The sequence below is a fragment of the Xiphophorus hellerii genome, chromosome 22 (genome assembly GCF_003331165.1).
Source record: "Xiphophorus hellerii strain 12219 chromosome 22, Xiphophorus_hellerii-4.1, whole genome shotgun sequence".
Taxonomy (NCBI): domain Eukaryota; kingdom Metazoa; phylum Chordata; class Actinopteri; order Cyprinodontiformes; family Poeciliidae; genus Xiphophorus; species Xiphophorus hellerii.
In genome coordinates this window covers 724,340-747,549 of record NC_045693.1, presented here as the reverse complement: position 1 = coordinate 747,549, position 23,210 = coordinate 724,340, and the positions used below count along the sequence as shown (strand labels likewise).

Sequence of the window (23,210 nt, the reverse complement as noted above, 5' to 3'; positions counted from 1 at the left end):
GTCTGGTGGAGACAAACTGATTAGGGAAGATAAAAAATAAAACTGTTTAATTTTAAAGATGTTTTCTGTGTTCCAGTTATTGATCTACTTGATGAAGAACTCAGGATCTCCTGTTGAAATAATAATAATGTCAGAGTTGGACTTTTATTTTCAAGAGAAAATATTAAAGTCCAAGTTAAACCTTTTCCTGCTCAACCTGATCTTAGCAATGCAGTTTGACTTTTAAACACATTTCAACAACAAGGTGGTTCAAAATCCTTTACATGATTAGAAACTACCAGAAGTACTAAAGATACCAAAGACACCAGTAGGTACCAGTAGGTACCAGTAGGTATCAGTAGGTACCAGTAGGTACCAGTAGGTACCAGTAGGTATCAGTAGGTACCAGTAGGTACCAGTAGGTATCAGTAGGTACCAGTAGGTACCAGTAGGTACCAGTAGGTACCAGTAGGTATCAGTAGGTACCAGTAGGTATCAGTAGGTACCAGTAGGTACCAGTAGGTAGCAGAAACTCTTTGGTGGATGGATGAAGGTTGGATGCTCAGTCCAGCACCGAGTGATTATGATGTTTTTGAAACCAAACAGTTTTAGTTTCAGAACATTTTGGCCGCCATGTTGATCCATTAAACGGATCCAGTCAGGACCAAAGTGAAGTTCTACGGGTCAGAACGGAACCGGTCCATGTCTCAAACGGAGCAGTAAATATTTAATGGAAATCATTCTGAGACAAATTCAGAACATTTTAAACATTTTAGAGCCCTTCTTTTCTGTACGTCTACTGTGACGCCATGACGCGGGGGCGGAGTTTGAAGGCGAGCCGGGATTCCTGAGGATTACCCATCATGCCCCGCGGGTAAAGATGGCAGCAGATCAACTTTTCCCGGAGCTCTGAGCGGATTCTATCTCCAGTAACGGAGCTCCTCCCCGGGCCGCTGCTGCTCTCACTGACCGCCGTCAGGCTGCCCTGCCCGCAGCGCTGCTACCGGGAGTCGGATCGGTCCGGAGACCCCCGCTCCTGCTCTCCCAGCCGGAGGAAGGACCGCGGACCTCGGGCTGAAGTTTGTCTACCCTCGGCGGAGCCGCCCCGAGCCGCGCTGGGCCGCGCTGACCGCCGCTCAGGTAAGCTGGCAGCGGGCTGCCGGGGCTCCGGGCGGCCGGCGCGAGGCTGGCTGCTCGGAACGACCGGTGCGACAGACGGGGAACTGGGCCACAGTCCGAGCCGCGGCGGCACCGGACCAGATTGATGCGGTGTTACGGTGTGTTGGGTAACGTGTCGGGTCGGTAATCTGGGGCGGTTCGGGCCGGGCTCCGGCACACGGAACCCCGCTGGGTTTGTCGTGTTGTCTCCGGACTACCTTGCAGACAGAACCCAGGGCTGCAGCGTGACTGCGCCTGACAGACAGCGGAGTGGAAAAACACTCAACGAGTCACACACACCTGCAGTCAGGCGGCCAATCAGAGGCCAGCAACCCCCCCCATGGCTGCTGAGGGTCCAGGGATCCGGATCTGACCCGGATCAGTTCAGGAATCTGTTCAGGATGAGGCAGAGCGGGATCCCAGCAAGGCATTCTGGGTAATTTCCTGCTGGGATAATCAGGAATGGATTCTCCATTACGGGTTGATGGTTCTGATCCGATCATTATCTGGTTCTGGTTCTGATCCACATTGGACGCTGGAAACATGCAGGTGTGGTGATCAGCCCGGTCCGGATTCCAGATAGGAGGGATTAACTGGACCAGAACCACCAGACATCTGATCATTGCTGCCTGGTTCTGCAGAACCTTCTGACTGAACAACCCGACCAGGACCAAGCTGAACCGACCCGACCCGCTGCTCTTCTGGTCTCCAGAACCTGAGGACCCGTCCTGCCAGTAGACGGATCAACCGATGGTTCTGGAGGCTCTAGAAGGACTGGTTTTGGTTCTGGTTCTGGTCAGTCCTTAATGGTTCTGATCAGAATCTGCAGGCGCTCCATGTTCTGAATGGAAACAGGAAGTGATGTCAGAGGTTTGGGTCTGTTTCAGCCGGACCGAGCCGGTTCTGATGGAGGATCCTGTTCACAATGGGAGAGGAAGAGGAGACGGTGTGTGTGTGTGTGTGTGTGTGTGTGCGTCATATGAGCCGGCTGGGTCGGTGGTTCTGGTGTCGTGTTCAGGTGGGTCACATGACCCGACTCCAGCCTCCCAGACAGACGATCCTCTGGCTGCAGAACCAGAACCAGGCAGGAAGGATGAAGGAGCAGCTCTTTGGTTCTGGTTCTGATTGACTCGACCCGGTTTTAATGACTCTGTGTTTTTTCAGGTTATCGGATCAGAACACAGAAGAGGGTCCAACCAGAGGATGAAGAGTTCCAGGTGAGGATGACTGTGAGGTCCGGTCCGTTCAGACCCGGTCCTCCTGGTGATCGCCATGTTCAGAACCGGTTCAGATCGGCGCGTTGGGACAGAAGGCCTCTGAGTCACAATCCAAGATGGCCGCCGGGCGCTGCGTACCCGTTTCGACAGGAAGTGGATTTTAGACGTTCTGGTTTTGGTTGTTTGATGTTTTGAATTCAGAGAAAAATTAGAAAATATTCACATGTTCAGTAGAAACAAATTATTTCCAAACTTTACATTTTAAACCTGATTAAATGTGAAATCGCCATGGCAACATTTTACCATGCGGATCTCATTAATGTGCCAACATCAGTTCCTCCTGCTGCGGTTCGTCTGATACTCCAACAGAACCGAGTCCGATTCAGAATCCATATGACTTTATGGACCAAAACGAATTCATGTTTAAAAATTATGATGAGATCTCTAAAGAAAATAAGAACCAAAAAGTTTTCTATTCCTCTCCCATAAAGATATTCATTTCATGATCATGTTTGAAGTTTTCCCTGTAATGATTTTCTACAAAAGAAATTTAAAATAAAAATCAATTCCTGATTGATTTTTATCAATCAGGAATTTTATCAACCTGCCTTTTGAGACAAACTTTTTTTCAGTTCAAGTTCATGAATGTTTTTAGAAAAATGTTCAGAAGTGGATATTGTACAAGAAATCTTTCCCATCCTTAAGTTTTAATATGACGAGTTTTGGTCCAACAGGGATGAAGAGTTAAATTATAATATTAACGGTTTAATCCTCTTTAATACGGCTTTCTAAAAATCACATCAAAGTTAAATAATTTTATTTAAGAGAGTTTAAGCGTTGCAACATCTAAAAGCTTCATTTAGGATTTGTCACATGCAGCAATGAATTCTGGGTAATTAACTAAGCCAAAGTCTGGACGCGGTTTGGCAGAGGGCGGGGCTAAAGCAGGAAGTGGAGGACTGGGATGAACTACAACCTCAAACCCTCCAACAGGAAATCACATGAGATTGACAGGAAGTCTCAGGCCGTCCTGTCCCGATGCTTCCTGTTACAGGACCTGGAGGTCAAAGGTCAAGGTTTAAAATGTTTCTCTGTGTTCCAGGTGTGATCCTTTCTATGGATGAAGTCTCTTCTGGAACCGTTCACAGCTCAGGTAAGAATCAGAACACACCTGGAGGGAGACCTGGAGACCGACCTGGAGACCGACCTGGGGAATGACCTGGAGACCGACCTGGGGAACGACCTGGAGACCGACCTGGAGACCTGGAAAACGTCCTGGAGATCGACCTGGAGAACGACCTGGAGACCGACCTGGGGAACGACCTGGAGACCGACCTGGGGAATGACCTGGAGACCGACCTGGGGAACGACCTGGAGACCGACCTGGGGAACGACCTGGAGACCTGGGAAACGACCTGGAGACCGACCTGGGGAACGACCTGGAGACCGACCTGGAGACCTGGAAAACGTCCTGGAGATCGACCTGGAGAACGACCTGGAGACCGACCTGGAGACCTGGAAAACGTCCTGGAGACCGACCTGGGGAACGACCTGGAGACCGACCTGGGGAACGACCTGGAGACCGACCTGGGGAACGACCTGGAGACCGACCTGGGGAACGACCTGGAGACCTGGAAAACGTCCTGGAGATCGACCTGGAGAACGACCTGGAGACCGACCTGGGGAACGACCTGGAGACCGACCTGGGGAACGACCTGGGGAACGACCTGGAGACCTGGGAAACGACCTGGAGACCGACCTGGGGAACGACCTGGAGACCGACCTGGGGAACGACCTGGAGACCTGGGAAACGACCTGGAGACCGACCTGGGGACCGACCTGGAGACCTGGAAAACGTCCTGGAGATCGACCTGGAGAACGACCTGGAGACCGACCTGGGGAACGACCTGGAGACCGACCTGGAGACCGACCTGGAGACCGACCTGGAGACCTGGAAAACGTCCTGGAGACCGACCTGGGGAACGACCTGGAGACCGACCTGGGGAACGACCTGGAGACCGACCTGGAGACCTGGAAAACGTCCTGGAGATCGACCTGGAGAACGACCTGGAGACCGACCTGGGGAACGACCTGGAGACCGACCTGGGGAACGACCTGGGGAACGACCTGGAGACCTGGGAAACGACCTGGAGACCGACCTGGGGAACGATCTGGAGACCGACCTGGAGACCTGGAAAACGTCCTGGAGATCGACCTGGAGAACGACCTGGAGACCGACCTGGAGACCTGGAAAACGTCCTGGAGACCGACCTGGGGAACGACCTGGAGACCGACCTGGGGAACGACCTGGAGACCGACCTGGAGACCTGGAAAACGTCCTGGAGATCGACCTGGAGAGCGACCTGGAGACCTGGGGAACGACCTGGAAACTTGCGGAACGTCCTGGAGAACGACCTGGAGACCTGGGGATCGACCTGGAAAACGTCCTGGAGATCGACCTGAACGACGACTCGGATTAAACACGCCTGTGATTCGATGATGAACAGGGAGAATCCTCAGACCCAAGTCTTGACTTGTCTGAGTCCGAGACTTGAGTCCATCTTCAGATGATCAAAGCTGCTGAATTTGATGAAGAGATTTTAAATTGTCCCACCAACCGGGAACAATATGAACTTCATCAGCGCAGACAGAGCCGGGCGCTGGGCAGCGTGTGGAGATGGAAACGGCCACGTCATTCTTTGTTATAAATCATTCTCACCGCTCGCTCAACGCTCCTCTGAAAGCAACTTCAAGTTATTCCTGCGGTTCACGTAGAGCTGCACAACCAGAGCTAATGCAGTGGGTTTAAACTCCTACCTTGATGTGGAGTTCTCCAGAGAAACATGATTCCACACAGGTTGGTGATGTAAACATCTATACAGGTCAGCCTGTGTCCAGTTTGAGTGAAAGGTGCGCAGCAAGCAGAGGCTGCAGCGATGTGATTGGTCCGCTCTCCTGGCTTTAGATGCATAAACTATAAACTCATCTTTTAGGAATAAATTTGCTCCGCCGGTGAAATGCTCAGAGCAACAGGGATGCTTGTAATCCGGCTTTAAAAAAAATAAGTGATTTCCTTTTTCTTTTTTTTAATGATTATTTTCCTAAAAAACATAAACAAACACTTAGCCTGGCGGGGGGGCTAGTAGAGCATGGCGGGTCGCCAGGCTTATAATACACTGGGGGAAACCCTGGTTTCTGTTTTGTTGGAGAAGCAGCGAATATTAACACGAGTCGCCATGGAAACGGTGTTTAAATAACACTCTACCTGCAGGATCGGCTTCAAGTTTTCATCCCCATGAACCGATCTGCCCTGAGCGTTGCTATAAACACGCTCACCCACAGGGGGCAGTGTAGCAATTAGCTGAACCCTGTCAGCCAGTCAGGTGGCTTCTAAACAGCCACCACTTCCTGTTAGGAATCCAACATGGCGCCCCGTTGGATTCCTTTTAAACAGCGTGTTAGAATGTAGAGATAATGGAACGGTTTATTTCAATCTCCACTTTAGTCTGAAGATTTATAAATAATCATTTTTATTCAGCAGAGTTTTGGTCTGGATGAAAACATAGAAATATCTTTGTTTTCCCAGATATCTGTGGACTGAATAAACGTCTCTAATGATTCACATCCAACTTCTAGATTAAAACCTGAACATGATCTTGAATATGCAGAAAAAAATGTCAGTGTCCTGAATGTGAGTGGAGAAGGATCTGGAAAAGATCCCGACCAAAACCAGAAACAAAACCAACAAAACAACCAGAAGCTCCAGAAAACCCAGAATGTTTTCCGATCCGCTTCATGAAAAACCACCAGAACCAGAAACATCTAGGAAAAATATGTAGATATGAAATCTGAGTAGAAACGCCTGGAGGAAGATCAGGAAGCAGAAACCCAGAAGTCCTGACAGATGGGCGATCGATGCGCCCTGATTGGCTGCTGGTCACGTGACCCAGACGGACTAAATGGAGCGGAAAATCACGATTACGGCTCTGATCCCCGCAGCAGCACCGTTAACTGGACCGGTTCAGGTGATCCGGTCTGGGTCCAGTTTCCGGTCCGGTCCTGGTTTTGGTTTCCTTGCTGCGGTCCAGACCTTCCTGTCCTCTGGTTCTGTGGTTCTGGATGAGTCCAGTTGTCCTAATCCAAGTTTGTCTCCTCCAGTGAAATGTTCTGGCGGTTCTGACGACCCGGATGATGATGTCACCTGTATGACATCATCACACACCTGCTGATAGCTGAGTGGCTCTGAGTGCCGGTCCGGTCCGGATCGATCCAGCTGCACTTCCTGTTCTGGAAACAAGAGCTGATCAATAATTGGCCTGAGGCCGACACACACACACACCCCCCCACACACACACACACACTCTCTCTCTCTCACTCAGCTGTGAGGGGCGGGCGAGTATCGACCTGCACTCAGAGGCAGAGTGTTGCCGTGACGATGGGCAGTCGGGTCGGGGCGTCGTGGCGAGCGGTCGGTTGGCAGGTGAGCGGCGCCGTCGTGTCTCTGACTAGCTGACCTTTGACCCGTTGTCCCAGCAGGACCGCAGACCCGACCGGAACCAGCAGACAGGATGGCGAGCGCCGGCCCGGCCAGGAAGCCGTACCGCAAGGCTCCGCCGCAGCACCGCGAGACGCGCCACGGCCTGACCCCCGCCTCGCCGCCGCCCGCCCAGCGGCCCGACCTCAGCCAGGTAACCCCGTCCCCGCAGCACCGTGAACAGGCCCCGCCCCCCTCCGACAGCGAGCTGGACGTCTCCAGCCTGTCAAGCCTGGAGCTCTACGTGCCGCCGCCGCCGCCCTTCAGGAGCTCTGCCCACCGGCCTGAACGCCACGCCGCCAGTCAGAGCAGGGGAGGTCACATAGGCTCCGCCCCCTCCAGGAGACGTTCCCCGGTGCGGCACCGCCCCAGCCGGACCCAGCGAACCGCCCCTGCCCGTGGCGCCACCCCCAAAAGCATCCTGAAGCAGCCAGCCGCCGTGGGGGCGGAGCCAACCTACGACACGCTCAGGAAGTCAAAGTCGGTGGAGCTGCTGGGTGACGGGCGGCGGGGGGCGGAGCATCGGGGGCCGCCCTCGCTGCAGTCGCTGGCCCCGTCCTCCTCCGCCCGGACCGCCTGGAACTGGAGGATGCAGGTTCTGGAGGAGAAGGTCCGGTTCTCCAGCTTCCTGGACGAGATCACCTGCCGTGTCTTAAGCCCCGCCCGCCTCGCACAGCTCGGCAGGCCGCCCGCAGACCTTAGAGGCTCCGCCCACCAGCACGGCCGCCGTCCCGACACCGGCCGACGGTCCGCAGACCGGACCCGGCGCTGGGACGGCTGGGTGGCGTCGATACGGCGACCCGACGGCTGGAACCAGCCTCTGGAGAGGGCGGGGCGCGGTGACATCACACAGGGGGCGGAGCTTAGAAAGGTGACTGAGGTCAGGCAGAGACCCAGACCCCCCCTGTCCAGTCTGTCCCTGCTGTCCCACATCAAGGTAGGTCAGAGGTCACTCGGCCTCCTCTTCCTCACGTCCCGCCCTTCATCCTCCCTCCTGTCCCTCAGCGCCAAGGTGCGTTTGTTTTCTCCACCTGGTCGGTCCAGGACTGGACATGATGATGGTGATTAGTATCAGGTTCTGATTCAGCGGGTTCTGTTGGGTTTCTGGGTCCCCTGCTCCAGAAGAACCGCTCCTGGGTCGTTCCAGCGCTGCTCTCTGATTGGCTGCTGGGCTCTCCTACCAATTGGTTCCTGGACGGGTCGGGTCGGTACCGATAGTCTTGATGCCCTGCTGCATGCTGGGAGCCGGATGAACAGAAACAGGTTCACAGGACACTGGAAGGCGACTGGCTTCCTGCTGGTTTCCTTAAACTGGTTCTAACTGGTTAGAATGGAATCAGACCGGTTTCACTGGTGGTTCCTAGGCCTGTCGCGATAAACGATAAATCAATTAATCGTACAATAAATTAAAACTATCGATGTCATTTTAATTATCAGCTTTATCGTCTCTTCCGGCCTTTTTCTCTTTCTGTTAATGACACTGAATGAAAAAGGCTCAACTCCGGTGCTCTCCACTGACCTCTGACCTCATTTCCTTAGTGTAAAACCCAGCGCAGACGACACGATCTTAGAGCTGTCGGCCGATTGTCGGCCCATTTTCAAAACCTGACAGACCCACACATTACCCGACAGACAGAAATCCTAGGTAAAACGGTTCGATCGGGTTCGGTCCTGCCGTGTTGTGTCCAACAATGGGCACAAAATAATGGCTACAAGTTCAGTGAACTAATTTTAAAACCAGGCATTAATCAATGCTTTACTACAATCTACCTGCAGTGCATGTGGCTAGTGTCAGCGTAAAGTCCTGACTGAATGAAAATCATTAGAACCTATTTATGTCACGTTAACGAAGAACAGCTGAAAAGTTACCGGGTTTATCAACTGCGGTAGCAATTTCGCTCCAACTCCTCCTCTTGTCATTTCTATATTCTTTGCATGTTGAATAAACATTAATGTTGTTTCCACATATCATCTCCAATGTCCGCTGGACTTTGGGTTGTGCCGTGTCAGCTGTTTGGGATTCCCCTCCGTAATTTCCCCTCAGAAAGCAGGGAGGGGAATCTGCGCTTTCTGATTGGCTGCCTGTCACATTCAACAGGTTGAGTTAAGATCCCAGTCGGGAAAACCCGTGATTTAGATCGGAGCGGCAACGACGATCTACCGTAACACACCATACAATCTTAGAAAGACCAACGATCTAAGATTGTTGTAAGGGGAAAAATAGGAGCAAAAAATCATGTAGTGTGAATTATTGCATCAGGTAGTCGATGTGCCCATCTTCTCTATTTAAATCTAATTATTACTGAAGGGCAACATAATATACAGACTTCATAATCTGCACTATTTTGGTTGAATGCAGTATTTATTTCCACTTTGGCTTTATGTTGTTTAGTTTTTTTTTTCCAAGTGAGTTTTTTGTTAATGGAGACTGAGAATCCATTTTATTTTTGTTTTTGGTTGTTTTGTTTATTTTGTTTATCAGTTCCAGTGTTAAATATTCTTTTGAAAATAAAGTGTATCTATCTTTGGCAGGAAATCGCCTGCATTATTACGTCATTTCCATTAAATCAGTGTAAAAAGATCTTCAAACAATATTATCGTTTATCGCAATAATTTTTTGAGACAATCGTTGAGCAAAATTTGCTATCGTGACAGGCCTACTGGTTCCTGTTGGTTGCTGTTTGGGTTCTTACTGGTTTCAGTTTGCTGGTTTTAACTGGTCTGGGTCTTGTTCTGGATGTTTTATGAGGCTAACACCTTCATGAACCAGCACCAGTTGGTTCTGATCCGGTTCAGTCTGAAGCAGGATCTGTGGATGGAACCCAGGAAGAACAACTTCTACCATTTCTGACAAAGTTCTGGATTTGGGTTTCTCTGTGGTTTTGGACCAGTTTGGATCATGTTTTAAACTGGATTCTGATCCCTTTCTTGTCGGGTTCTGGACTGGGATCTAGCTGGTTCTCCAGAACCGGATTCTATTTGACTGAAAGGAGACCTGGAATCCTGGGAAAATCTCAGGAAGTTGGACCAGATCATGGAGAACCTGGATACATCTGAGTTGGTCCCAGTCGGCTCCAGTTGGTCCCAGTAGGTTTCAGTAGTCTCTGTTTCTTCTCCTCGTGTTGACTCCAGTTCTCCCTGACCCGGTTCTGTTCCAGTAGTCCAGGGGAGCCCAAAGTCGGACCTTGAGGTTCCGGCATCCTGCATGTTTTAGTCTCTCCCTGGTTTAACGCACCTGGATCCAATCATGGCTCGTTAGAGGCCTTAGAAGAACACTGACATGTTGGTACCACCAGGGAGAGAACTAAAGGATGCCGGACCTCCAGAACCCACTTTGGGCACCACTGCAGTGGTCGGTGTCAGAGCGGACCAGCGCTCTGCCTGTGGGTCTGAGGATGGGTTGTTGGTCCACTGAGTCTAATTCTGCTTCTGCTCTGTTCCAGGAGGCGCTGTCGGACTCCGACAGGATCAGGTGAGTTGGTCTGGTCCCTTCTCTCCAGGTGTCCAACGTCCTGACAGGCTAAAGCACTTCCTGTCCCGCCTCCTTACCCAGAATCCTCCAGCAGCAGAACGAGGACCTGCGGCACCGCCTGTCACTCTCCACCCACAAGATGGAGGCCATGGAGGCGGAGTTTGAGGGCAGCCGTCACTACATGGAGGCGGAGCTCAGCCGGACCAGAGACGACCTGGACAAGATGAGGGACAAGTTCCGCAGGTGAGGAAACTGACGATGATGATGATGATGATGATGAGGTCAAAGTGTCTTTATCACCTGATCAGCTGCTGTTAACAGGAACATTTAAATGGTCTTTGTATTATTTTTTTATATTATATTATGTTATATTATACTATATTATTTTATATTGTTTTATTAATATAACTGAGAATCAGATAGTGAATCAGCCTCTGTAGTTCACTGAGAGAAAGTCAGGATGTACAGTATCATGTGATGCAGTAAAAGCACCAAACACTGTAATCCACTGGCTAGCCCAGCTTTAGCATTGTGCTAGCCTTTTTACACTGAACTAGCTTTGACCTGCTGATGTTAGCTTCACATTGACCTCAGCGTTTTGGAGTAGCTCAAAGTATTTTGTTTGCTTAAGTATGCAGATGTTGGTGTTTTATTATTTTAGCATGACTTATTAGCCTTAGCAGAGGGCATAGCTTGTTGATGTTAGCATAAACAGACTGACATCAGCATTATGATATTGTTACGGTTATAACATGAATGTGCTTGTGTACTATTGCATTAACATGATGAATAATCATTAATATTTTCGTCTAAGCTACGTTGTTAGCAGAACGTTAAACTTACCATGTTAATATTACGTTGGGTGTAGCTAGGTGATGTTAGCCTTCTCCTGGTAATGTTAGGATTATATACATTTTATCTTATAGATGTTAGCATTAGCCTGGTGATGTTAGCAGTATGTTAGCATTAGCCTGGTTGCAGTTACATCCTGCTGCCTCATCATCTGGTCTGCTGAGTTAACGAGGTTCTGATTGTTGGACTGAACTGATCCAGTCCGTCTACTTGGTTGTGTTCTGACCCAGACCTCTACTGTTAGTGGGTCAGTAGAACCTGCTGATGGCGTCTGACCCCTGACCTCTCCCTGCAGACTCCAGAACAGCTACACGGCGTCGCAGCGAGCCAATCAGGACCTGGAGGAGAAGCTGCACGCTCTGGTAAGCTCTGATGCGTTGATGCTGCGCGGCATCAGATCTTGGCGCTCCATCCCGTCGGTATTTATCGCGCTTCCTGTCACGTCGCGCTGATGGCCGCGTAACGAGCATCCCGATTGGTCGCCTGGCTGACCTCATTAGTAATGAATGGAGCTCATTGATCCTCAGTGAGCGTATCGATCAGCTGGGAAAGCCTCGACTGACAGCCGGCTGGTTGCCATGGTGACGGTCCGGACCTGGAGGAGGTTCTGCTGGGATTTCCTCCAGGCGCGTCTTGCTACAGAAGCTGCCATGTTTGGGCCGGGTGGGTTCATCGGCGTCGACCCGTTTAAACCAGAACCGCTCGGTGGCCGGCGTCACGCTGAGCCCAGAAACAGCTGCTGGTTCTGATCCGGTCCAGACAGGCGGAGCCTCCAAAGGCTTCGGGTCACAACAGAAATGGGCCGAACATCCAGAGGTTCTGGTCCAGATTCTTCTCTGCCTCCTCAAACTGGGAAGCTGGAGCAAAACAGAACCTTCTCTGAGCCGAGTTCAGGCCGGTTCTGTTCACTGTTCTGGATCCAAAGGTTCGCTTTGGCAGCAGGCGGTTCTGACAGGATCAAACGGTTCTGCTGTGACGTTTGTGCTGAACTGATGATGATGATGATGATGTCTGACTGCTCTTCTTCATCTCTTCTTTCCTCACGCTGCTCTGATGGACTCACCTTCATCTCCATCCTCATCCTCAGGCTGCCGTCAGTCAGACATGGGTTCATGCAGTTGGGTTTCATTCATCCTCATCCCTCCATCCTCTTCCTCTCTTTTTGAACACCACGTCTCCACAGTCGGCCTTTAAGAGACAAACATTGAAATACCCAGAACGATTCAGAACCTTCTGGGTCGGACTTTAACCCGGCCGACCTGTAGCTTGACCTGGCGTTCGATCAGAGTCCTTCTCCTCTATCTCTGCTGCTGCTGGTTCCACCTGAACAGTTTCAGGTGTGAAACTAACTGCTAACGTGTCGCTCGTCTGACGGGTCAGGACGGTTCTGGTTCTGCCAGACAGACTCATTCAGACCATTTTATCCTGAACAGTTTCAAATCAAACACTTATAAAAGTAGGTCCACTTTAAGGCCTTAGCATTAGCTAATGTTAGCATTAACCCAGCATTAGCAGGCTGACTTTAACATTCCAATGTTAGTATTAGCTGCTGTATACTACTACTAATGTTAGCTTAGCTTTAGCATGCAAATGTTAACATTTCCCCAGCTGTAGAATGTTGACAAGAGTGTTGCCATCTTAGCATGCTAATGTTAGCATAACCTTACCTACAACATACTGATGTTTGTGTTAGCATCATAGCATGCTATTATTAGTGTTACTTTAGATTTAACATGCTGACAGGGTTAACATCTTAGCATGCTACTATTTGCATAACATTAGCTTTAGCATGTTAATGTTACGGTTGGCAAGATTGTAGAATGCCAATTTGATCTTTTCCTAACTGGCTGTTGTTAGGGTTAATGTAATCTTAGCATGCTAATGTTAGCATAGCTTTATCTTTAGCTAGGGGCATTAGGATTAACTTAATATTGTCAAAACCTTAGCTTCAGCTTGCTAACAGAAATGCTACCTTTACCGTAACCAGACAGAAGTGAGAAGTTGTTGTGAGTTAGATGCCAGGTTAGAATTTGGGGTCAAAGGTCATTCTTGGTCCTGGCAGAAGGTCCTGATCCGCCGGCGAGCCGCAGCGCCGGTGCTCTCTCTGAACTTCGTTTGCTTTGGGCAGATTCAGATTATTAAACAGATTTTTTTCAGCTTTGATGCTTCGATCAATATCCAATCAGATCGTATTGATCTTGTGGCACTGCAACCCATCATGCAGGAGGCAGCGTTGGTCGCTAACGCAGCATTCAAATGATCTGGGAAAAATGTAGCGTTCCCATGGAGGGGTTCGGATCTGAGAGGAGCCGGCTGAGGGAGGAGCTAACCTATTATTCCCACGATTTGAATGTATTGGTCCACGCAAAGCCCGCCCACTAACAGCGCTGCCTTCTGATCTACATGTCGTCTGCTTGCAGCTACGGAAGGTGGAGAGGGACAAAAAAACGATGGACCAGGAGATCGTGGAGCTCACCAACAAACTTTTGGACGCTAAGAACACCATAGACCGCCTGGAGGAGCTCAATGTAAGAACCTGCATCATGAGTTTCCATGGAAACTGCGTTGGCCTCTGATTGGCTGTGAGGTTAAATCTGGGTTTCTATTGGCTCATGTTTTCATCAGATTTGGTTGTTTTCTTTTGACTAAATGTTTATTGTTTAGTTTGTGTAGAGAAGCAGCTCCTCTCCTGTAGAACCACGTAGAACACTGTTCCTGTTGCATCACATGACGAGCTGACTGTGTGTGTGTGTGTGTGTGTGTGTGTGTGTGTGTGTGGGTGTGTGTGTGGGGGTGTGCGTGTGTGTGTACAGGAACGCTACAGGCAAGACTGCAACTTGGCCGTTCAGTTGCTCAAATGCAACAAGTCCCACTTCAGGAACCACAAGTTTGCTGACGTAAGTACCTAAGACGGTTCTGGGTCCCAGCAGAACCCAGGAGGCGGTTCTGAATCATTCAGCAGCTTCATTTCTGTCCCTTAATCTGCTTCATAAACAGCAACCAGGACTAAACAGAAAGGGTTTCAGACCATGGTTCTACCAGGACTCTCAGAAACGTCCCATCGGTTTTCATGGATCAGAGCTCATTCTGCGTTTCCCAAACCTTTCCTGGAAAAATCTGAAAACCAGACGGGAAGTTTTCTGGACTTTCCAGGAGTTCAGAAGGAATCTGATCGAGACGCTGAGGAGGCGGATTCATAAAGGAAGTGGCTCTTGTTGTTAGCTAGGGACAGTTGAGGGACAGTTGTTATCTAGCTAACAACTGGCAACTGACAATTAGCAGCTAGCAGCTAAACGCTGGTTCTGGTCAGGTTCTGTGGTCAACTGTTGCAGCAATGGTTGTCATAAACGGTGATGTTGTGGCTCTGTGGGCGGAGCTCTAACTGAAGGTGGCCATTAACAACATGATGAAGAGTTCAGCCTCATCTTCCTCACAACCAGACCCAGAAGCTTCTGATTGGACCGAGAACAGGTTCTGGAGAACCAGCCTGGTGCTGGTTCTGCAGAGATTCATAGATGATCCATTTTCTCCATCATGTTTGATTTATGTTTGAGCCGATGGTGAATCGATCAAAGGATTGATCAGAGGATTGATCTCTGAATGACAATCTAGTTGAAGTTCTGCAGTTTGGAACTGGGAAGGTTTCTAACTTCCTCTGTACTGATTGGCTAGAAGTTTGCTCTCCAGCAGGAAGTGATTGATCGATCGATCAGTGAATGGCGTTAATGGCTGCAGCTCGTCCATCAGCCTCAGTTCCTGGAAACTGTTCAGATTTATGTTCACTGTTATGTTTTCTATTATTATTATTGTTGTTGTTATTCTATGAATCGATTATTTTTCTCCTTCCTGTCCAGCTGCCCTCGGAGCTGCAGGAAATGCTCAACAAACACATGAAGTCCAGCCTCCCGGAGCGAAGCCCCGCCCCCGGCGGCCAGGACCCAGACACGCTGAGCCTGACGCACGCCGACGTCGTGCCGACCTCCGTCATCGCCCGCGTCCTGGAGAAACCCGAGCCGCTGGTTCTGAACTCGGCCCAGTCCAGCAGCTGTGGCCGGCCGGTGGCCGAGGACGTCTTTGTCCACGTGGACATGACGGACCCGGCCGGCGCCGAGCCTCGGGAGGATGGCGCCGGCCGGGAGGTGCAGCAGCACAACGGCTCCTGCCGCAGCCAGAGCAGCCTGGATGAGGAGGCGGGCGGGGCTCCGGCCTTCGAGAAGCTCAACCCATACCCTCCGCCGCCGCCGCCTCACCCGCTCTACCCGGGCCGCAAGGTCATCGAGTTCTCATCCGATGACAAGGTGAAGATCCCCAAGAACTCACCGCTGCCCAACTGCACCTACGCCACAAGGCAGGCCATCTCCCTCAGCCTTGTCCAGAACGACGACGAGCGGGTCGGCCCCGGAAGCCCCGCCCCTTCCTCCTCCTCCGGCGGCGGGGGCGGAGCCAACCAGCACACGCCGCCGTCGCAGCGAGACGCCGCCAGCGAGCTGCTCTCCGCTCAGTCCAGCCCCTTCAGCAGCCCGCCGCAGGTAAGCCCCGCCCACCCACACAGCAGCTGGCCAATCAGAGATCCGGTTAGAATACGGGCTCGATGATGGAGGTTCGGTTCTGTTTCTGTCACTTTACCGGGCTGGTCTGATGGTCCAGAACCTTCAGGTACCATGGTAACCTTCAGAGGAGTCCAGAGATCCCTGATTGGTTCTGACCCAGTCAGACCTCCAGCAGACCTCCAAGCGAGGGAGCGTAGGGGCGATTTGGACTAAAGTGTATCCGCATCAGACCAAACGAGGGTCTGTAACGACTCCAGACCCAATCGGACCCACACCCATATTAGGGTGTGGGGTCAAGAAAAGGACATCCTGGAGCAAAAAATGGCTTACTTTGAAAAATCCTGGGGGGCTAACCAAAGGTCACAGGGTCATGGGGCAGTGGTCCCCTGAAAGAGCCATCCCTTGTCACCCTTATGCCCAGGGTTCAGAATTTTTAACGTCCACAATGACCATGTGACAGTCCCCCAAAGAGGGCAAAGTTCACCAAAAAAATGTAATTAATCCTCCCTTGTGTCCTAGGTTAGGGGAAGTTCCATCATCAACCAGGTGGCATTGGGACATGGAGGAGGATTTAATATAGGACTTTTGGGAGGATTCGTCACCGTGACATGACGGTCATGAAATATGTGTGGACTGAATACAGGGACATGGAGGAGGATTGACTATGGGAAATATGGGAGGATTTAACATGGGGAAATATGGGAGCATCCAGGAATCCTCCTAAATGTCAGGCACTTCATGGGGAATGTCGGTATTATTTTTTAACAGGAAATATGGCTATTAGGATATAAGGACTATGAGCCCCATTGAAATACAGCCTTGGTGGCCAAGTGGTTTGGGAACCTGCCTCCCACCCGGGAGACCGAGGTTCTCTTCCTGCCTTGGCTGTCAATTTTTCCTGTTTCAATGGGAATATTAAGAGACATAAGGACTGTTTGACAATGGATTTCATATGTCTCCGCTAGTCTTCTGGTTCAGGTTAATGACTCAGTTGAGAGACTGGGGATCGATTCCCGCTAGGCTACGGGTGCTGGAGTAGCATGGCGTTGTCCGTATAATGACGTCCCTTTTTCAAAGATTATTTCAAAGTTAAAAGATATAAGGACTATAAGTCATTGTATCCTCATTGTTCCTGTAGCCTAGTGGTTTAGCCTCACGGTTCTCCCTCCAGAGACCTGGGTTCTGCAGCCAGCTTCCCACTGACTGCAGTTTCTGTTTTGTTTAAATCAAGTGTTTAGCTGGACAAATGGGAGGATATACAGATCCTCCCATTTGGCAAGCACTTTAGTTACCTTGACTCCAGTAGTAGGTACAGTAGTAGTAGTAGTAGCTGGATACCCCCTGGGTCTGGAACCATGAGGGACCACCACAAAGCTATGAGACATAAGGGAGGATTCAAATATCCTCCCAAATGGCAGGGCACTCAGTGATCTCTATCAATTGTATGCTTCTTCATGGGAAATTTGAGAGAACTGACTATGGGGACCTGAGGGAGTAACTGGGAAATCAGGGAGGATTTGCAATCCAGGTATCATTTTCAATGGGATTTGGGACATAGGGGGATTGACATTCACAGGAGCTTAAAGGGGGGTGCCATGCATTGAATGGAACATAAGTGTGGTTGGGCCATCCCATACAATGGGGTGGATAAACAGAACCAGACAGAACCTTCTCCAAAGCCTCTTGGCTCTGGAGGGACCAGGGACACCCAGGAGCAGTTCTACCCAGGGACAAGTGCCCCAAACCCCACAGAACCTTGGCTGGACCCCCCCTGGTCCTGGAGGAACCAGGAGGACCATCACCCAGGTATACCCAGGGATGGGGGCTCAGAACCAGGCAGACAATTGACCTAAATACCTCTGATTCAGGAGAAAAATAGCTCCGAGACATTGGGGAGGATTCACAAGTCCTCCCCAATGGCAGGCTCTTTAGTTATCCTACCTCCAGAAGTCCAGTGGCTATTTTCTGTCATGGAATGCACATGTTTCAGTGCAGGAAACTAAAAACGTGCCTGCAGCACCGTCGGTCCCTGCAATATCGACCTATTCTGGTCAACATGATTTCAGCCTCAGGTTTAATGACTCAGGAATGGCAAAGAGATGGGGAGACATTTGAGAGGACTTACTACAGGAAAATTAGGGAGGATTCACATATCCTCCCTAATGGCAGGCATAAGAGACATAACCACTGTATGGCCATTCAAACAATGTATCCTCCCCCGTGGCCCAGTGGTTAAGACACATGGTGCTTATTTGGGAGACCTGGGTTCGCTTCCTGGCGCTGACAACACTTTTCACAATTTGTATGTGGAGATTCAAAGATATAAGGACTTATGGTTAAGGAACTCCGGCATCTTGCCAGTGACCGGGGTTTGCTTCCCGTTGGCTGCTAGAGCCTTTTTGTTAAATTTATTGACATTTTGTTTAAATGAACTGTTTAGTTAATTTAATACACAGTGGCGGTGGCAGCAGCAACGCATAGCTAACTGAAGAATAGCAGTCAGCACTTAGAGACAAAAGGACTATAAGGCCATTTGAACCACATGGTTCAGCAGCCAAGTGGTTAAGGTGCCCGAGTACGCGTCTAGACTATACGTCTTAGTGCCCCACCTGGGATTCAAAGCTTCTGACAGTGACCACTAGACTACTGGGATCCATTGGAGGTCGGTCACTGCCACAAATTTTCAGAGGCCAGTGTGGAAGTAAGTGACTCCCGCTGGTTGTCTGAATAAGTGGTGATAACCAATAGACAACTGGAATCACTGCTGGAACCACAACTTTTTATATATTAAGTCCTGGTTTTTTAACATAGCTCCACACCTGGATGTTGACTGATCATCATGAAGGTTACATCTGATGTCAGGCTCTCTAAATGGGGATGGCTGCTAGGCAGAACCTTGGCTGGACTCCCCCAGGTCCTGGAGGAAGGGGAGCCATGAAGCTACTCTACCTGGGATTGGGGCACCCAAACCCTGCATGGATCTTGACTGGACCACCCCCTGGTTCTCCAGAACCATGGGGGACCATGGACCTTGGCTGGAGCCATGGAGCTTTTCTACCCGGGATTGGGGAACCCCAAGCCCGCAGGACCTTGGATGGACCCCCCTGGGTCTGGAGAACCAACATCCATGCCACTGGTCCCACTGAACCCCCCCACACACTCACAATCAACCACAATACTCGGAAAACAAGAAAAGGTTCAAATCCACTTTTATGTCTGAGCCAAGCCTCCCTCATGTCCTGCCGCCCCTCCTCCACACACTCATAATGGACCCATCCATCCATTTTCTAACACCCTTGTCCCTAGTGGGGCCAGGAGGTGGTTGTGCCTATCTCCAGTTAACGTTCCGGGCAAGAGGCGGGGTACACCTTGGACAGGTCGCCAGTCTGTCGCAGTGAATCATAATGGACCACACTACTCAAATACTTAGTAAAATATCAATAATACCTCCATGTCCCACAATCCTCCCTCATGGCAGGCTCTCAAAATGATCTTAAAATGGAGATTTAGCAATGTTCAAAACATAATACGAGGGCTCCATCAAGTGGAATTTGTCTGAATTGCAAGTCCTCCCAAATTTCTTATTTGGAACCCGGATGGCACATATACTGGGATGGCAAAGTTTGCTTTCCCGGACCCTCAGGTAACTTTTGGGACATGTCCTGGAAAAGTATATGGGAACCTTGGAACATGAGGGAGCTGGACCCTAATTCATAGAACCAGGCTAAGGGTGTGGGGGTTCCAGAAATTTCAGGGATCACTAACCTCTGAAGGGTCCAGATCTTTTAACAGAACCATTTGTTCTGGTGTTGTGGCGGTTCAGCGGCTTTTTCTGAACCATGTTCCAGAGTCTTTAACAGAACCTGAAAAGGAGAGTTGTAGAACCTGTAGATGGAACCAGAAGTTCTGTTGGTGACCAGAATGTTTCTTCTTCTGTGGTGCTGGTCCATGTCTCCTGGCCCAGGCTAATGCTAATACTAACCTCTGAATACATGACCCTGCAGGCGCCGAGTGTGCCGGCCAGCTCCGCCAGCTCCGAGGAGGATCTTCTCTCCAACTGGCAGCGGATGTTTGTGGAGAAGATGGCACCCTCTAGCGAGGGATCCGTGATGCACCGCACCTCGTTCAGCAGCCAGACGGCGCAGGAGCTGCAGAGGCGGCGGCAGGCACCTGGGGGCGGGGCCGGCTCAGAGCGCCACAGGGCGGCGTACTCGGACGGAGAGGAAGGCTCATCAGCCCGCAGCTGGACGCCGAGCCGCGGCTCCAGTCTGGACACGGACACCGACACGGAGCCCCAGCCCGGCAGGAGGCGCTACGGCGCTGGGAACGGCCCCGAGGAGGCGGAGCTGCTGATGGACTTAGAGGACGAAACCGGCAGCGCGGACACCGCTGTCACCGTGACGACCACGGACGCCCACGGGAAGACAGAGGAGGATGACAGCTCGGCCGAAGAGAGAGACGTTCTTCCACGCGAGCTGCCCGCCATCTCGCCCCGCCTCCTGGAGTTTGACCCCGCCCCTGGCCCGCAGAGGCCAATGAGGAGCCCCAAGAGGATGGGCGTGCACCACCTGCACCGCAAGGACAGCCTGACCCGGGCCCAGGAGCAAGGCACGCTGCTGGACTGACCGTCGCCACAGAAACCCGACCGCAGGCCACGCCCAGGAAATAGCCATACCTGACGTACGCTGCCGAGCGCGCCACCTGGTGTCCATCAATTCCACTTCCTGTTTACACAAACAGAGAGGATCCAGAAAAACTGGCCATCCTTTATTTTGACCCCTGGGGTCGACGACCCGGAGCCGCTCCACCAGTTGACCCCCTGGTTATTTTTTTTACTTCCTGGTTTGTGATGCGACATCATCATCAGGAAACCGTCATCAGTGTTAGAAGGTGAACTTTGACCTGAGGTCCAGCCTGACCCGGTTCCTGATTATCGGGCCTGTTCTGGAACGATGTTGGAAACCCAGAAATGTCTTGTTTCCCAAACAGATGCTTTTATTTTGAAAGAACAAATTGGACATGCTCAGACTCTCAGTGCCTCCATCACTTCCTGTCCCAGAGGTTGTGAGTTTGATGCTGGGCTCAAGTTAAAGGCTTTTATTTTGACATCTGTAGCTGCTGGTTTCCTGTCACGTGTCCAGGCAGGTGATTGGCTGGTGTTTGGCCCCGCCCCCTTCACCCCACACACTGTCTCACGGGGGGCGGGGTAGTGGGCGGAGCTCCAGCTCACCTGGAATGTGACATTACCGTTTTGTTTATGAAATCTGACGTTCTGATTGGTCACCACTGAATTTGATTTGCTTTATGAATTCTACGGCATCCTGTTGGTGCCAAAACACGGCTGGAGCTCCTCCTGGTGGTGACAGGAGGTAGTGCGGCTCTGTTTTTGGCACCTGAGGGCTTCCGTAGCCACCGGCGCTCGGCCTCTGCGGCGCCAGTCCGAATGTGGACCCGCCTCCTCACAGCGCTGATTGTGGCTCATTGGACCAAGCAGCTGATCACTGAATGTTCTGATGAGCGGTTCTGGCCGGATCCGTCACTGAATGTTCTCTCATCAGAACTTTTTCTGTTCTGAATATTCAGAAATTATTTTCATAAAAACTGAAATATTTGGTTTATTTTGATTCTGGTTGAATGTTTGTTGCTTCAGTCTGCGGTTCTGGAACAACCCAGTTACAACTTCACACTTCAACCATTTGGATCCAGTTTTCTGTCCAGATCTGATCAGAACCTCTGTTCACTCTGAGGGTTCAGGTTCGTCGTCCCGAAGAACTCAGCAACCCAGGTCGGAGAGGTTCTGACCCAGTTCCTGAGATCCATTTCCATCTGTGGACGGCAGAAGGTTCTGATGCTCAGTTCTGAGGTCCAGTCTGTGTTCTGCTGAGTTCTGGTCCAATTCCATCAGGATTTAGAACCCAGTCACCATCAAGCTTATTGGGTTTAAGCCCAGACAGAACCGGTTCCAGTACCAGAACAGGAGCTGAGTTAGGGTTCTCGATCAGAACCTTTTGACCCAAACAAAACCAGTCCAAACAATTGGGTTCTGCTGCAGAGACATCGGACCCTCCTCTTCCTCCTCCTCTTCATCAGCTGCTGATGAATTATTCACTCTTTTCCATCTGGTTCGGTTCTGCTGGTTCTGAGGTTTTGGGTCGGCTGTGAGCCACCGGGTCACATGCAGGAGGTTCTGTCCAGTCTGAACCTGAGCTGTTTCTGGGTTGGAACCAGAACCAGCAGAACTTCAGCTGCGGGTCCTCACAGAGACACATGGACCCGCCGGACTGTGTGCTTAATACGTCATGAGCCCCACGAGGCTCAAAGACGAGTGTGTGTGTGTGAGTGTGTGTGTGTCCGTGTCCTTCCTCCATCTTTAATGACTCTTCCTCGTGAACAGAACCAGCCAGGCTCACCTTCATCACTCCTCCTCTTCATCCTCCTCCCCCTCCTTCCTCCATCTGTTTGACCTCTGACCTCCTGATTATGGGCTTTATTTCTCCTATTGATCATCACTCAGATTTAATTATTCAGTCTGATGAAGGATCAGAACCTTCTGGACCACAACCTTTGGCTCTGGATTGGTTCTAAGAATGTTATCAGATCCACGGACCTCAGCAGAGGACCGAGGTCACGACCCTGAGGAACGCTGACCAGAACCAGAACCTTCCTGTCCTCCTGAACCAATGAGTCAAAGATCCGTTTTAACTTTTTCTCAGAATAATAAATATATTAACAATCAGACTGAAATTCATCGGATCGGCACCAGAATGATCCAGTTCAGCCACGTCTGAATCGATTGACCCGAATTCCATTAGAACCACTTCACTTAGTGATCCGGGTCAGGAAGTTCTGGTTCTGGGAGTCTGCAGGTCAGAACTCAGTTTGACTCATTTAGTAGTCTCCCTTTGACCTGGTCTCCATGGAGATTCTCCAGAACCATCAGAACCTGATATAAACTTGGCATGAAGTGAAGCGGTGCGTTCGGGTGCCTCCTGGTGCGTTCGGGCGTCTCCTGGTGCGTTCGGGCGTCTCCTGGTGCGTTCGGGCGTCTCCTGGTGCGTTCGGGCGTCTCCTGGTGCGTTCGGGCCCACTCTGACGCTGAATGAAGCTCAGACGGACCCTCAGAGCCAAGGCCCTCACCTGGGGTCAGGTGGACATTGATCAGGGGACTTTAGCCCCGCCTCCTCCAGGTGCTGCTCTCACCTGGCTGACCTCAGCGGTTTCTGCTCCAGAGAAATCTCTGACTGTTAAACTGGTTTTATTTTCTCAGTTTGAAACGATGATGTATATTTTAAAGCAAATAAAATATTTTAAATGAAGCTCCGCCTCCCACTTTCCCTCCACCTGCACAGCTGCTCCTGCAGGTTCCTCAGGATGTTTCAGGATGTCCCCCCGGCCTTGAACACATCGTCTCACCTGCAAATCCCACAGGGTACGAAAGTCTCATCAAA

General features: G+C 50.8%; 1 protein-coding gene and 1 long non-coding RNA gene across 3 annotated transcripts; one reads left to right on the top strand and one right to left on the bottom strand.

The window, feature by feature from the left end:
• The first annotated feature begins 749 nt into the window (after window positions 1-749).
• tjap1 (tight junction associated protein 1 (peripheral)) lies at window positions 750-21,380 on the top strand. Of its 2 annotated transcripts, XM_032552790.1 has the most exons (11): window positions 750-1,119; window positions 2,302-2,354; window positions 3,457-3,507; window positions 6,891-7,042; window positions 10,332-10,360; window positions 10,442-10,603; window positions 11,508-11,574; window positions 13,633-13,740; window positions 14,026-14,109; window positions 15,067-15,741; window positions 19,767-21,380. In XM_032552790.1, the coding sequence occupies exons 3-11, from the start codon at window positions 3,471-3,473 to the stop codon at window positions 20,385-20,387; spliced, it is 1,935 nt and encodes a 644-aa protein (XP_032408681.1). In that variant the 5' UTR covers window positions 750-1,119; window positions 2,302-2,354; window positions 3,457-3,470; the 3' UTR covers window positions 20,388-21,380. The 2 variants fall into 2 exon arrangements, with proteins under 2 accessions (XP_032408681.1, XP_032408682.1); XM_032552791.1 differs by lacking the exon at window positions 6,891-7,042 and having other exon boundaries at window positions 758-1,119.
• LOC116713001 (uncharacterized) lies at window positions 3,552-3,861 on the bottom strand. Its single transcript, XR_004337762.1, has 3 exons — window positions 3,806-3,861; window positions 3,690-3,701; window positions 3,552-3,617 (listed from the first exon to the last, which is right to left on the bottom strand). It is a non-coding gene; the product is annotated as an uncharacterized LOC116713001 (long non-coding RNA).
• Window positions 21,381-23,210: the final 1,830 nt, after the last annotated feature.

What these genes read in the sequence shown, in the direction of transcription:
- tjap1 (XM_032552790.1), top strand. Translation starts at nt 3,471, where the DNA reads ATGGATGAAGTCTCTTCTGGAACCGTTCACAGCTCAG. An exon ending in AGCGGCCCGACCTCAGCCAG is followed by an intron (nt 7,043 to 10,331) that starts GTAACCCCGTCC and finishes GCTCTGTTCCAG; the next exon opens with GAGGCGCTGTCGGACTCCGA. An exon ending in TCGGACTCCGACAGGATCAG is followed by an intron (nt 10,361 to 10,441) that starts GTGAGTTGGTCT and finishes CTCCTTACCCAG; the next exon opens with AATCCTCCAGCAGCAGAACG.